We start from the raw sequence: 14,182 nt of genomic DNA, 5'->3' as shown, positions 1-14,182 counted from the left end.
TTATCTTTGTCTCACTTTTTTACATCATAGAAACTTGACATTTTTTACAGGGGTGTAGACTTTTTATATACTGACTGTGTGTGTGTAAATATATGTATGTGTATTTATTATGTGTCCGCCCTGCCTCCCCTTGCATGTCATTCGCCTTTGGAAAATAATGCGCACACTGCCCGCAGTGCCTCCCAAGATATGTATTTCACATATTGCTTTCATTAACCACTTGAGGACCGCCGTATTGCCAATGTACGTCAGCACAATGGCACAGGCAGGCATAATCACGTACATCCACGTGATTGCCTTCCAGCGGGTGGGGGGTCCGATCGGACCCCCTCCCGCTGGTTACGGCGGTCCGATTCGGTCCAGGAGCGCTCCGTGATGAGGGGATGGCCGTTGGTTTTCGGCCACCCCCTCTGGATCGCTCCTGGCCAATGAGAAGCTTCCTCCCCTGTGTATTGTTTACACAGGAAGGAGGAAGTGAGGTCATTCTCCTCGGGGCGGTCTTTTTGACCGGACTACGAGGAGAACAGTAAAAGTAAGTGTGCACCAACACTACACTGACATGTAGGTACACACAGGCACACAAACCCCCCCCGATCCCCCCCCCGATCGCCCCCCGATCCCCCCCTCCCCCCCCAGTCACAGTGTCACTGATTGCATTGATCATTTCTTTACTGATCAATGCATTCAGTGTCAGTTGTGACAGTAAAAACTGTCAGGACAGTTAGTGTTAGGTCCAGGGTAGCCCCCTATCACCCCCCAATAAAGATTTAACCCCCTGATTGCCCCTAGAGTTAACCCTTTCACCCCCTTTTGCCAGTGTCACTAAGCGATCATTTTTCTGATCGCTGCATGTGTCGCTAGGTAGCTAGTTATTTTTTTAGGTTCACCGCCAGGTTTTTATAGCGCTAGGTACCCCGATATACTACCCAATAATGTTTTTAACCCCCTGATTGCCGCTAGTTAACCCTTTCACCCCCTTTTGCCAGTGTCACTAAGCGATCGTTTTTCTGATCGCTGCATTAGTGTCGCTACAGTCGCTAGGTAGCTAGTTATTTTTTTAGGTTCACCGCCAGGTTTTTATAGCGCTAGGTACCCCGATATACTACCCAATAATGTTTTTAACCCCCTGATTGCCGCTAGTTAACCCTTTCACCCCCTTTTGCCAGTGTCACTAAGCGATCATTTTTTTGATCGCTGCATGTGTCGCTAGGTAGCTAGTTATTTTTTTAGGTTCACCGCCAGGTTTTTATAGCGCTAGGTACCCCGATATACTACCCAATAATGGTTTTAACCCCCTGATTGCTGCTAGTTAACCCTTTCACCCCCTTTCACCAGCGATCACAGTATAAGTGTCACTGGGTGACGCTGGTTAGCCAGTTAGTTATTTAGGTTCCCCGTCAGGTTTTTATATAGCGCCAGGGACCCCCATATACTACCTAATAAAAATTTGAACCCCCTGATTGCCCCTAGTTAACCCTTTCACCACTGATCACCGTATAAGTGTTACGGGTGACTCTGGTTAGTTTGTTTTTTATAGCATTTTATATTCAAATCCGGAAGGCAGTGCTTGGTTTTCGGGGTCCCGTACGTGGCTAGGCTCCCAAAAAGTCCCCCACATGTGGTATCCCCGTACTCGGGAGAAGCAGCAGAATTTATTTTGGGGTGTAATTTGACTTCTGCACATAGCATGTGTGAGCAATATATCATTTAGTGACAACTTTGTGCAAAAAAAAAAAAAGTTTGTAATATTCCCGCAACTTTTGGCAAAATATAAAATATTCCATGGACTCAACATGCCTCTCAGTAAATAGCTTGGGGTGTCTACTTTCCAAAATGGGGTCATTTGGGGGGGTTTTGTGCTATTTTGGCATTTTATGGCCTTCGAAACTGATAGGTAGTGAGGGGTGAAATCAAAAATTTGCACCCTTAGAAATCCTGAAGGTGGTGATTGGTTTTCGGGGTGCCGTGCGCGACTAGACTCCCAAAAAGTCCCACACATGTGGTATCCCCGTACTCGGGAGAAGCAGCAGAATGTATTTTGGGGTGTCATTTCACATATGCCCATAGCATGTGTGAGCAATATATCATTTAGTGACAACTTTTTGTAAAAAAAATTTTTTTTTTTTCTTTTGTCATTATTCAATCCCTTAGGACAAAAAAAATAAATATTCAATGGGCTCAACATACCCATCAGCAATTTCCTTGGGGTGTCTACTTTCCAAAATGGGGTCATTTTGGGGGCATTTGTACTGCCCTGCCATTTTAGCACCTCAAGAAATGAGATCGGCAGTCATAAATTAAAAGCTGTGTAAATTCCAGAAAATGTACTCTAGTTTGTAGACGCTATAACTTTTGCGCAAACCAAAAAATATACGCTTATTGACATTTTTTTTACTAAAGACATGTGGCTAAATAAATTTTGCCCTCAATGTATGACTAAAATTTAGTTTATTCGATTTTTCTTATAACAAAAAGAAGAAAATATCTTTTTTTTTCAAAATTTTCGCTCTTTTTCCATTTATATCGCAAAAAAAAAAAATCGCAGAGGCAATCAAATACCATCAAAAGAAAGCTCTATTTGTGGGAAGAAAAGGACGCAAATTTCGTTTTGGTGCAATATTGCATGACCGCGCAATTACCAGTTAAAGCAGCGCAGTGCGAAATTGCAAAAAGACCTCTGGTCCTTAAGGTGTTTATTGGTCCGGAGCTGAAGTCGTTAAGGAAAGGGGGAGAGGATGGGCCTGTCCGTGCATCATGGGGAGGTTGGCAGCCCAGCAGAAGACCTTGGTGTTTGTTTTATAAAAGTAATATAGTTAGAAGATTTAGTGAAAATTGTTGTTTTTGTTCAGGAAACTATTTAACTTTTATGCGTAAAAACTTCTTGCCAGACGGTCTAAAATAGTTTTTGTCTTTCTCTTCATATACTTTAGCAGCCCCGAAGTTGGTGAAATCCCGTTACATGCAATATGACAAGCCCAAGATTAAGGTAAAAAAATAGTTTATACACCTTAACGTTCTTATATCCAATATAATAAAATCTTTGTTTTTTTACTGAAGTTTCTATGCCAAAGACAACCTCATAGTTGTGTTCCCTGTTAAGGAAGTATCAATGAACTGCGAGTGTGCTATTCAGCCCTCTCGTAGTTCATTCAGTCGTTGTTTAGCTTTGTAAAGCCCATAAAGAGATACAAACACACAGCTGAAAGAAGACAGAGCAGGAGCCTATCATTACACCCATGTGTGCAATGCTCTACAGGTGCCCTTAACCACTTCAGCCCCGGAAGAATTTACCCCCTTCCTGACCAGAGCACTTTTTGCGATTGCGTCAATTTAACTGACAATTGCGCGGTCGTGCGACGTGGCTCACAAAAAAAAAATTGGTGTCCTTCTCCCCCACAAATAGAGCTTTCTTTTAGTGTAATTTGATCACCCCTTCGGTTTTTATTTTTTGCGCTATAAACAAAGAAAAGTGTCAATTTTGAAAAAAAAAACTTTTTATTTTTTTATTTTTTTTTTGTTCTGTTTAGGCCAATACGTACTCTTCTACATATTTTTGGTAAAAAAAATCGCAATAAGCCATTGATTGGTTTGCCCAAAAGTTATAGCGTTTACAAAATAGGGGATAGTTATATGGCATTTTTATTATTATTATTTTTTTTTTTAAATGGCGGCGATCTGTGATTTAAAAAAAAAATGTTTTATTTTTTTATCATGACTGCGACATGGCGGACACATCGAACATTTTTGACAAATTTTTGGGTCCATTGTCATTTTATACAGCAATCAGTGTTATAGAAATGCACTGATTCCTGTGTAAATGACACTGGCAGTTAAGGGGTTAACCATTTGGGGGCAGTATAGGGGTTAAGTGTGTCCCGGGCTGTGTTTCTAACTGTGGGGGGAAGGCGTGGCTGTGTGTGACATGTCACTGATCTCTGCTCCAATCACAGGGAACAAAGATCAGTGACACTTTCACTAGGCAGAACAGGGAGATGCTTTACATTAGCATCTACAGGTACGTGATTCTGCCTGTACGAACCCGTCTGCCGACGTATATCGTTGAGGCGGTCGGCAAACGGTTTAAAAATGTAGAAAATGCACATAGCTACTTACATGTCAGCAGCCTGTGAAAGTATCTGTACTGGAGCAAATGGGCCAGCATAGTTGTCTGTACCGGGAGCTGAGGTGGAGTCCATAGCGAGGCAGGGAAAATGGATGTGATACCCAAGGACAATATATGTCCCTCCATGGGTGCAGCAGGGGCTCCAATCTAGGAATAAATGATATATAGTATAGTGTTCTATAACCCAAGTGGGGTAAATAAGGAAGAGACCCCCGTGCCTCGTGATATGTGATGAAGGGAGTGAGAAAAAAAGACAAAAGGGGGGGGGGGGGGTCGATACATGTGTGTATGGATAACACACATACTGCAAGTGTGGGTCAATGAGTGCTGGTGGTAGAAGGAAAGATGAACCTTAATCTCCTTTTAAGAACTGGGATCACAGTGATCAAAGTAGTTGTGCTTAGTGTATATAGAGTGAGCAGGTGATTCAGTAACCCGTGACACATGCAGGAGTGTCGTACCCGACATAGCGTAAACAAGACTCAACCAGCAGCACGCTGGTGTGCCATAAAGGGGAGGCACCAGAGTAAGCAGGAGCCGCTGCTCATATAAACCCAGACACAGTCCCCCATTGGTCAGATGAGGTGGCCAATCACGTCCCAGCCAGAAACGTCACAGGGACGTTGGATGCACGGAGTGAGTGCGGGGCGCCGATGCACAGAGGAAAGACGCATCCACCTCTTCATGCCAAACAATGCTCAGAGGGGAAGTGGGAGGGACACCTGTGAGCATCGCAGCTCCCTGAAATATCAGGAAAAAGCCAGCTACACGTGCCCCAGTCTCAGACACAGGACATACTGTTGAAAAGTGTCATCGCTAGTAAGAAGTGATGTGGATGTTGTAAAAGCGGACAGCTACCAAATGCGGGACATTTTATATATGTATAATGGAGAGCAATCTATCAGGCGTCACTAGCCTAAAAATAAAAACTAAAAGGCCATTAGTACAGCCTCCACCCTAATTAGAGCGAAAGAGGCACTAGGGGACAGATGCAGCATCAGACCTATGCTGCATCCACCTAGGTAATCATAAAAAAAGAACAATCATATTTGTTTTTTTAACAGTGAAGGGGCACATTCTAGAGCTGCATGATTCTGGTTAAATGAGAATCACAATTTCTCTTTCGTTCATTGACGGACACAGCTCCATTAATCTTGACTGTAGTTTATTACGCCACCTTCAGGAGAGGACTAGGCAGAACATGTAATACATGTGAAAAACAACAGAACTGTATGCCCAGGGGGTGGTCCCTCTGGCTATAACCCCTCAGCCTGCTTCCTGCAGCTCAGTTTTTTTTTTTTTTCTGCCTAGTGAAGAAGGACCTAGGCTCCCTGCTGGGACCATCGGTCCTGGGGATTTTTTTCTGGATTTTGCCTTTTGCGCAAGATATTGATCCTGTGATCTTCTATCAACAGCCAGCTGGGTGACAGGCTGGATAATATAGATCCTTGTCTCCCCAGCCTGGCCATCGAGCGCGTGCAGGCCCTAGCTACACGCTGGGTCAGCCACGACATGCCCCTCAGGCTCCAGGGGCGGCCGGTGAGCTATATTATCCGGGGCACACATATGACCGGACTACTGTTGTCTTTGTCACAGTGTGCCGTTGCCCGCAGCCACCCGGTACTGCTCGGGTGCGGGATGCCTCCAGCTCGTCCGGACGGTAAGTACAGCTCTCCCTGCCTTGATTGATTAGGGGGTCCCTCTTCTCCCTTTTCTCTCTCCCTATCCCTGTATCTCCCTCCTTCCCCCCCCCCCCCCCCCCGTGGGGGATGCTGCATGACTGGGCTGTGGTGTGGTGTATATACCTGGGCCAGGGGTCCTCCGGGGGGGGCCTCTGATCCTTGGCTGGGGACTGCGCTAGGTTGTCTTTTTTTTTTTTTTTTTTATGCTGAAATGAGATTTGGTTGTTGGATTTATTTATTCTTTATTTTCCAAATTTTTCAAACTTTACAAATATAAACTATTCAGCATAATAATCAAAACAACAACATTTCTTTGCAAATACTCATCCTTATACCTCACCCGCCCCCCTCCCCCCCTCACTCGGTCCTTACCCAGAGAGTTTTCCTAACATTCAAGCAGGTTCAAATAGCTTTCAGATTTTCGAAATTGTATCCAGGGTCGCCATTTATTCTGATATCTCTCTTCTAAATTATCCAATTTAAACATTGTCTCTTCAATCTTTCGTATACTTTCTAATCTTTCTACCCACTCTTTCATGAATGGAGGGTCGGGATTCCTCCACCTTCTCGGGATCAGAGCCTTAGAGTTCAATAAGCCAGGGACCAGAGAATGTGCATACTCTCTCTCTCCTTTTTCCGGGTCGTGAAATGGACATACCCAGGGGTCTCTCCTAATCCCTTCTCCTGTTATTTCAAAAATCTCTTTTATGATTTTCTCCCAGAAAAGCTGGATCTTGGGGCACTCCCACCATAAATGAGCAAAAGTACCCACCACTGGACAGCCTCTCCAACACGTTGAGGGGGTCTCACTCCTAATTTTATTTCCTTGCTGTGGGGTTATATACCACCTTGTTAAAAGTTTATATGACATCTCTCTGGTTTGTAAGTCTTTAGCTACCGAGTAGGTCCGTCTAATGATCCTATTTCTATGGAGGTCGTTATCTAAAGATCCAATTTCCCTTTCCCACTTCTCCAAATATGGGGGGTACTTTTGCTCACCTACATCTGTTAAGATTTCATATATTTTTGAGATCCTTTTTACCAGGCAATGACAGTTCTCTACCAACTTCTCTAGTGGTCTTAGGTGCTCCTTACCCCGTAGTGGTTGTGTTAAAGACTGAGTAAAATAGTGCAACTGTGAATATCTCCATTTGTCTAGTGGCTTGTGTCCCCACTTCCCTATAATTTCCTCATATGTGCACAACCTATTCCCTTCCATAACATCCTGTAGCTTAATATTGTCTTTTTTAGCCCAGCTACTATAATATACGTGTTCCTCTTGACCTGGTAAAAAAAATTTAGTGTCCAATAGTGGGATTAGTGGTGAGTTGTGTTCCCAGTTATGTCTCTTATTTATTGTGTCCCAAATTCGAAATAAACCTTTTGTCAGTAAATTTGTGCTATTCCCTAATTCTCTATATTTTGCAGGTATCCATATTATCCCCCCTAATTCCCTTCTACTCAACTTTATTTCTAGTTCCACCCAATCCTTTCCCTTTTTATTATGTATCCAATCTGTGATTCGAGAAATTGCTATAGCCTCATAGTATCTTTTAAAATCGGACATTGCTAACCCTCCTCTATCTTTGCTTCTTGTCAGGATATTAAGAGCCACCCTCGCCGCTTTTTTTTTCCATATGAATCTTTTAATCATAGTTCTTAATTTATTTAAATAGCCCTGTGGTAACAGTATGGGGACCATTTGACATGTGTATATAAACATTGGTAGAATAAACATTTTAACTACGTTTATTCTCCCTATCCATGAGAACGCTTTATATTGGATCTTATCCAAATGCTGTTTAATTTTATTTAATAAGGAGATATAATTGACCTCGAACAGATCGCCCAACGCTGCCGTCAGCCTTATTCCCAAATAGACTAGCTCCCTCCTACACCACCTAAAAGGGAATTTAGCTTGGAGAATTCTCTGCTCTTCTGCTGGTATATTTAAGTTTAAGATTTCAGATTTGGTTGCATTAACCTTAAAATTTGAGACTTTCCCAAATTTTAACAGTTCTTCCATAATCGCCGGTATGGAGGTTTCAGGGCTAGAAATATAAAGCAGGAGATCATCTGCAAAAGCAGCGGCCTTGTATTCCCTCCCTTCAACTCGTATTCCATGGATGTTTTGATTCTTCCTAATTGCCGACAGGAGGGGTTCTAATGACAATATGAATAATAGTGGGGAAAGCGGACAGCCCTGTCTTGTCCCATTGCACAATTCCAGGGGACAGGACAGGGCCCCGTTTATTCTAATTTTCGCTTTAGGTTGAGTGTACAACGCTTCTATCCAGCCTCTCATCCTCTCCCCTATTCCATATCGTTCCAACACTTCAAATAGGAACCCCCAGCTAACCCTGTCAAATGCCTTTTCAGCATCTATAGACATGAGTATCGTGGGGGTGCCCTGCCTTATGGTTTCCTGGCTTAACATAATGGTCTTTAATACGTTGTCCCGCCCTTCTCTCCCTTGAATAAATCCAACCTGGTCCTGCTGTATCCACTCTGGCACATGAGGTCTTAATCGTTCAGATATGATTTTTGCAAAAAGTTTAATATCTGAATTTAGCAAGGAAATTGGTCTATAACTTTCCACCGTGAGCGGATCCTTTGCCTCTTTCAGTATCAGGACCACATGTGCCAGTAATGTCTCATCTCTAAATTTTCCATCTCTCCCCACTGCATTAAAATAGTCGCATAATTTTGGGACCAGCTGTTTTTGAAATTGCTTATAATATAAGATCGGGAAGCCGTCTGGTCTCGGGCAACCTCCCTTGGCTGTATTTTTAATCGCCCACTCAATTTCCGCCTTTGATATTGGGGCTTCTAATGCTTCCATTTCTATGTGTTTAGCCCTGGGGATGTCTATCCCTTTCAAGTAATCTTTTATGTTTTCCCTTCCGCTATTCCCTATGTTGTCTTGTTGAATATTATAAAGGGCCCTATAGTATGTATAGAACGTGTTCACTATGTCCTCAGGCATATTTAGTATATCCCCAATATCATTTCTCACTTTTGGGATAAAGGTTTTACTTTTTTTTCCCTTCACCCTCCTGGCCAGCCATTTGCCTGATTTATTTCCCCATTGATATTTCTCTGTTCCCAGGATGTGGTAAGCGGCCTCCCTGTCCTGCTCTAGGCAATCTTCTAATTCTCTTTTTTTTATTACTAAGTCCTGAGTATCTTGAAGTCCCCTTGGTCTACTACTCAATTCCAGTCTCTGGATTTCTTCGTACAGTAGGGTTTTCCTCCTCTCTCTCACGCTTTTTCCCCGCTCCAATCCCTATTAATATTCCTCTTATAACTGCTTTGTGCGTTTCCCATAATATAGGGCTGGAGATTCCTGGTGTGTCATTTAATCTAAAAAATTGTTCCAATTCTCTCTCAATCTTACTTACAGAGTCCTTGTCCTGTAACAGTGATTCATTCAATCTCCAGTTAATCCTCGGTCCCTGGTCCTCCCCTACCTCCAACTGAATCTTAACTGGCGCATGATCAGACACTGTTCTTATTTTTATTTCCGCTTTCTTAAGGGCCGTCAAAAATGAGTGTTCCAAAAAAATATAATCTATGCGAGAGTAGGAACCGTGGACCGAGGAGAAGCATGTATAATCCCTGTCCTTTGGGTGCAATACTCTCCAGGTATCCTGTAGCTGGAATGCAGCTAGGGCCCTTAAAAACATTCTCTGCTTATATTCAGATGTCCTAGAACCCCCTGCTGTGGTATCCATTTTAGGGTTCATACTCCAGTTGAAATCCCCAGCCAGGATTAATTTCCCCTCTTTAAAATCTTCTATTTTGTTCAATACTTTTTTCAAGAATGTACCAGCATTTTCATTTGGGGCATAAATATTGACAATTGTACATTTTAAGATTAAACAGCATTCCTTTTAAACACAAGTATCGTCCCTCCGGGTCCACTAGTCGGTCCTCTAAATTAAACCTTGTTGTTTTACTAAAGCCTATAGCAACCCCTCTAGAATATGAGGATGGGGAATCCCCATAAATCCATACCGGAAAATTAACCGAATTCAGTCTAATCCTTGAGGTGCATGTTATATGCGTCTCTTGGAGACAAACAATGTTTGCTTCCATATGGTATAACTCGTCATTTACCCTGTATCTTTTCCTTTTTGTGTTTAAGCCCCTTACATTATAGGTGATAACATTGACTATCACCATATCTCTTTTTCAATGACCATTCTCCCCACCGTTTTGGGGCGTCTAGTGAACCCGGTAGAAACTACCCTTGCTAACCCTGTGGGAGGACCGAGTGAGAGCCCCAAGAAAAAAGAAAAGAAAAAGTGAAATCTCACTATGACGTCTCGTGGAGCTTCTGATCTAACTCCGAAAGATCGTGTCATCCTGTGTATTTTATCTAGCTTCAGTGGAGTTGAAACTTCCCTATCTAATAAGGGGTTAAAAATATGTTGGGCTATCTCTGTAAGGGCTGATCCGCTATATGACTCAGGGAGGCCTTTTATTCGTAGGTTCTTCTTTCTGCTTCTATTTTCCTGGTCTTCTAATTTATATCTAATTATTCTGTTTCCCCTACGAAGAGCTGTTACTTGCTCCAGTATTTCATCTATTCTATGCTCGTAGGACTCTACTCTATTTTCCAACTCCTCCACTCTCCCCAAGACCAGGCCAATATCCCCCCTTATAGCTGCTATATCTGCCCTTAGAGACCTCCATTCTCGTGAACATTTCCGAGAGCATCTCCCTAATTTGTGGGGGCTGGGGGGTTTCCCCTTGTGTATCCAAACCCGCCCCTCCTGCCTCCAGAGGTACTAACCCCTCCTTTCCTTGAAGTTCATTCTGGCTTATATCACTGTTTTGTAGGTTTGCACAATTTTTATTTTTTTGCCTCGGTTGACTTAGTAGCTAAATTTTTTGCCCCCCTACTCTCCTCCCCCTTCTGTCTACTTGGACCTGAGCGGGGTGGTTTCTCTATCCTAGGGCTATCAACCTCATCCTCTACCCTTATACTGGTGTTCGCAGCCATATACCTTTGAATTCCAACTGGGCTTACAGCAGGGGTCAATGGCTTATTTGTTTTACCTGCTTTCCCTCTCATCCTCGCCAATTAAATCTCCCTACCTCCTACTCAGAAATCACTATGGATCTTTATAATACCCCCGTCGTAAGACCGTCTACCCCTAAAACAACAATCACAATGTTATTGCGGTTAATTTAAAGGGAATCAATACCGACCAATTGCTTTACATTAACTCCAATATCTCAAAAAAAAAAAAAAAAGGGGGGGGGGGGGAAGGTAGATAAGGGGGAGAGAGAAATTTATTATTCGCTAACAAATAAGTCCTCTTGTCTTGATTCCTCAGGCGTTATTCGCTTCCAAATAACCATACAACAGATTAATCATATCATATTAATTAAGAAAGTGCAAGTAGTAAGAAAATGTTATTTGTTGCCCTGCAGCCACCCTTCTATGTTGGTCAGCTGATAATTAATAGCATCTGTAAGGTATAGCAAATATGAGCACTCTTTAGGCCGTTAAAGGTGTTCCCCAGCAATCTCCAGATATCAGTAAAGTTCAGGTCTAGCAGTCAAGCAGTCACAGCCAATAGCCTGGGCCCTTACAACAGTATATATGTTCCTCCTGCATCTGCTATTTAGACATGGCCGATTTCCTCCTGCAGCTATTATTAGCTATATATATGTAGATGAAACTGACCCTTATAGTCAGGGGGACGGGGAGCAGATGGTGCACACTTCAGATAACAGTTCCTTTTTCTTTTCCTTTATTCCCTTTTATTCTCCTCTGATAGCATAGAGTACAACATCAATTCTAGCAGTGTTTTCAAAAAGGAATATTGTCCTTAAGGGAACTTCCTTCAAATCAGTTTGATCGTTTATAGAAGAGGAAGAGGTGGGTTGGGATCCAGCTTACTTACAGGGGATATATCCCCTTATCCAGCATACTGTCCGTGCCCCCATCCGATCTGCCAAGAACATCCCCTGCACCCCATCAAACAGCTTGTCTTACCGCTTGCGTAGCTCACTGGGACAACCAGCCTCTCACTGTGGACCGGTGAGCTCAGGCAGAGATCTTTGCTTTCTGAGAGGGGGATGCAGCCCGGGTCTCGACCTGGCGTGTAGCAGCGTTCCGCGGTGATCTGCCGCTGTTTTCCGAGGCGAATGCTGAGACTGGGATAGAAAGGCCCGCTGTCCTACGTTGCAGCTGCGTTGGTCGGAGGGGGTCAGCCCGGATCGTTGCAGGTAAGTGCAGCGGCGCAGAGCCACGGCGAGCCGCTCTAGATGGCCCGCAGCCCAGCCGCGGATGTACGGAGGAGCATGGAGAAGGAGGGAGACAGAGCAAGGCCCTCAGGAGGTCCGGACGGACGCCTGTCTCCTACGTCATAGCTCCGCCCCCTGCGCTAGGTTGTCTGTGTCCTTGTGCTGTCATCTGTCTCTCTGCTGGTGTCTGTGGGCTCTGCATGTGCTGCCGCCATAGCGCTGACCGCCGCCATTTTCTGTGTAGTCTCTGTACAGCATGATTGTTGGCCATTTTTTTGGGAGTCCAGCAGCCATTTTCCCTGTGTTTTTTTTACTATACAAGGACGTCCGGCGGCCATTTTCTTGTAGCCTCAGCATGGTTTTTCTCCCCAGTGCTGGTTCCTGTGCCTCAGAACAGCATGTTTTTTGTTCCTGAACACTTGTGAACTGACACAGCAATCAGCGTCAGCATGGCGCAGCACTCGGTCAGGGTGGTGAGTCCTGCAGTGAGGCCCCTCAGTCTATTAGCAGCTAGGAGGGTGGGATTGAGCACCTTGTCCTAAGTCCCCAAGGATGGCAGAAAACGTGGGTCAGCATGGCGTCAGAAACTGGCATTCTTCCCCAGACCTCCCTGAAATTGCAACCGGCCTCCCTGTAAATAGTGCAGTGCCTTTGGACGCTTTGTCGGCGGTCCTTGAAACGTTCGTTGCCAGGGTGGAGGCTCGGGCCCCGCAGTGACTGGCGGCCCCTGTTCTGATGTGTCAGAGGATGCTGACCAGGACTGATCCGACAGTAAGGATGATTCCGGGTCCACGCAGGAAAAAGCTCTAGTTGGAGCACCTATCATCGCTGTGTGTGATACCCCGAAAATACAGGATGCAGCAGGATCCTCTGCGGAGGTGGTGGTCCCCTTTGGGTCCCGTAAGCCAGCCCGTACACCTAAGGTGTTTCCGTATCTTACTTATTTTGATGAGCTCATATACGAGGAATGGGAAGCCCTCAACGGATCTTTTCGGTGGTCCGGTCCATGTTTACAGTAGTGGGGTCAGCACTACGACCGGTACTGGCCAGGGCATTAGTGTCACAGACCCTTACTGAGTGTGTAAAACTATTGCACCGTGAATTGGAGAAGCAGCAGTCCCCTCAAGTCTGCGTAGAACTAGCAGACCAGTTGGTACACAGCCTTAAGTATGTCTGTGATGTGGCCCTGGATACACTTCCCCTGATCTCCAGAGCATCGGTATCGGCAGTGGTGCTGCAGCGCCTGATTTGGCTGAAATACCGGTCTGCGGAACAGGCATCTAAAATAAAAGCCTTGATGGATTTGCCCTTGGTGAGGGGCTATTTGGAGCTTTGCTGGATGACATTATTAAGAATGTCACAGATGGGAAGAGCACGTTGCTCCCACAGTCCAAGAAAGGTAAGGAGCCACGCTGCAGACAAGGGCTCTCCTTTTCCGCTCAAGAGGCTTTTTCGTCTGCCTAGGACTTCAGGTAAGCACTCCAGTCTGACAGGGAGACTGCTGAGGGACAAAAGCGTCCCTGGTCTCGCAAGCCTGTGAGCAAAAGTACTACCGCATGAAGGATTGCCCCCCTCCGACACTCAGGTGGGGGGGTCGCCTCCAGGAGTTTTCAGCTCGGTGGCCTCTCGGCTATCCGACCAATGGGTCTGCGAACTGATTTCATCGGGCTACAAGATAGAGTTCCTCTCTTGATCACCAAACAGATTTTTTTCCCCTCCAGCATACCCTTACTTCCAGCTCGCTGGGAGGCCCTGTTTGGGGCAGTAAGGGACCTGCTCAGCCATGGGGTGGTAGTGCCCGTTCCAAAACCAGAAGGGTTTCAGGGATTCTACTCCAATCTGATTGTAGTCCCCAAAAAGGAATGGGTACGTCCAATCCTGGACCTAAAAGCCCTCAATTGCTTTGTGAAAGTACAAAGGTTCAGAATGGAATCAGTTTGCTTCGTAGTTGCTGATCTCCATCAGGGGGACTCCCTGGCATCTTTGGACATCCAGGACGCACTTGCATATACCCATTTGCCTCAGGCATCAGAGGTTTCTGCGATTTGCAGTGGGGGAAAATCACTACCAGTTTGTGGCTCTCCCTTTTGGTCTGGCTTCAGCACCCCTAGTCTTT

At 44.8% G+C, this 14,182-nt stretch overlaps 1 protein-coding gene across 5 annotated transcripts in view; it reads left to right on the top strand.

Annotated features, from left to right (window-relative positions):
- Positions 1-14,182, top strand: part of HAUS8 (HAUS augmin like complex subunit 8) — a 120,367-nt gene that overhangs the window by 36,527 nt on the left and 69,658 nt on the right. For all 5 annotated transcript variants that reach the window (XM_077475518.1, XM_077475519.1, XM_077475517.1 and 2 more), the window contains one exon: positions 2,931-2,986. In XM_077475518.1, coding sequence (XP_077331644.1) covers positions 2,931-2,986 — 56 coding nt within the window. The remainder of the gene's footprint in view (positions 1-2,930; positions 2,987-14,182) is intronic.

Source organism: Lithobates pipiens, unplaced genomic scaffold, assembly GCF_037356315.1.
Source record: "Lithobates pipiens isolate NorthernLeopardFrog02 unplaced genomic scaffold, aLitPip1_a1.2 Scaffold_13, whole genome shotgun sequence".
Taxonomy (NCBI): Eukaryota; Metazoa; Chordata; class Amphibia; order Anura; family Ranidae; genus Lithobates; species Lithobates pipiens.
This window is presented reverse-complemented; position numbering and strand designations above follow the sequence as displayed.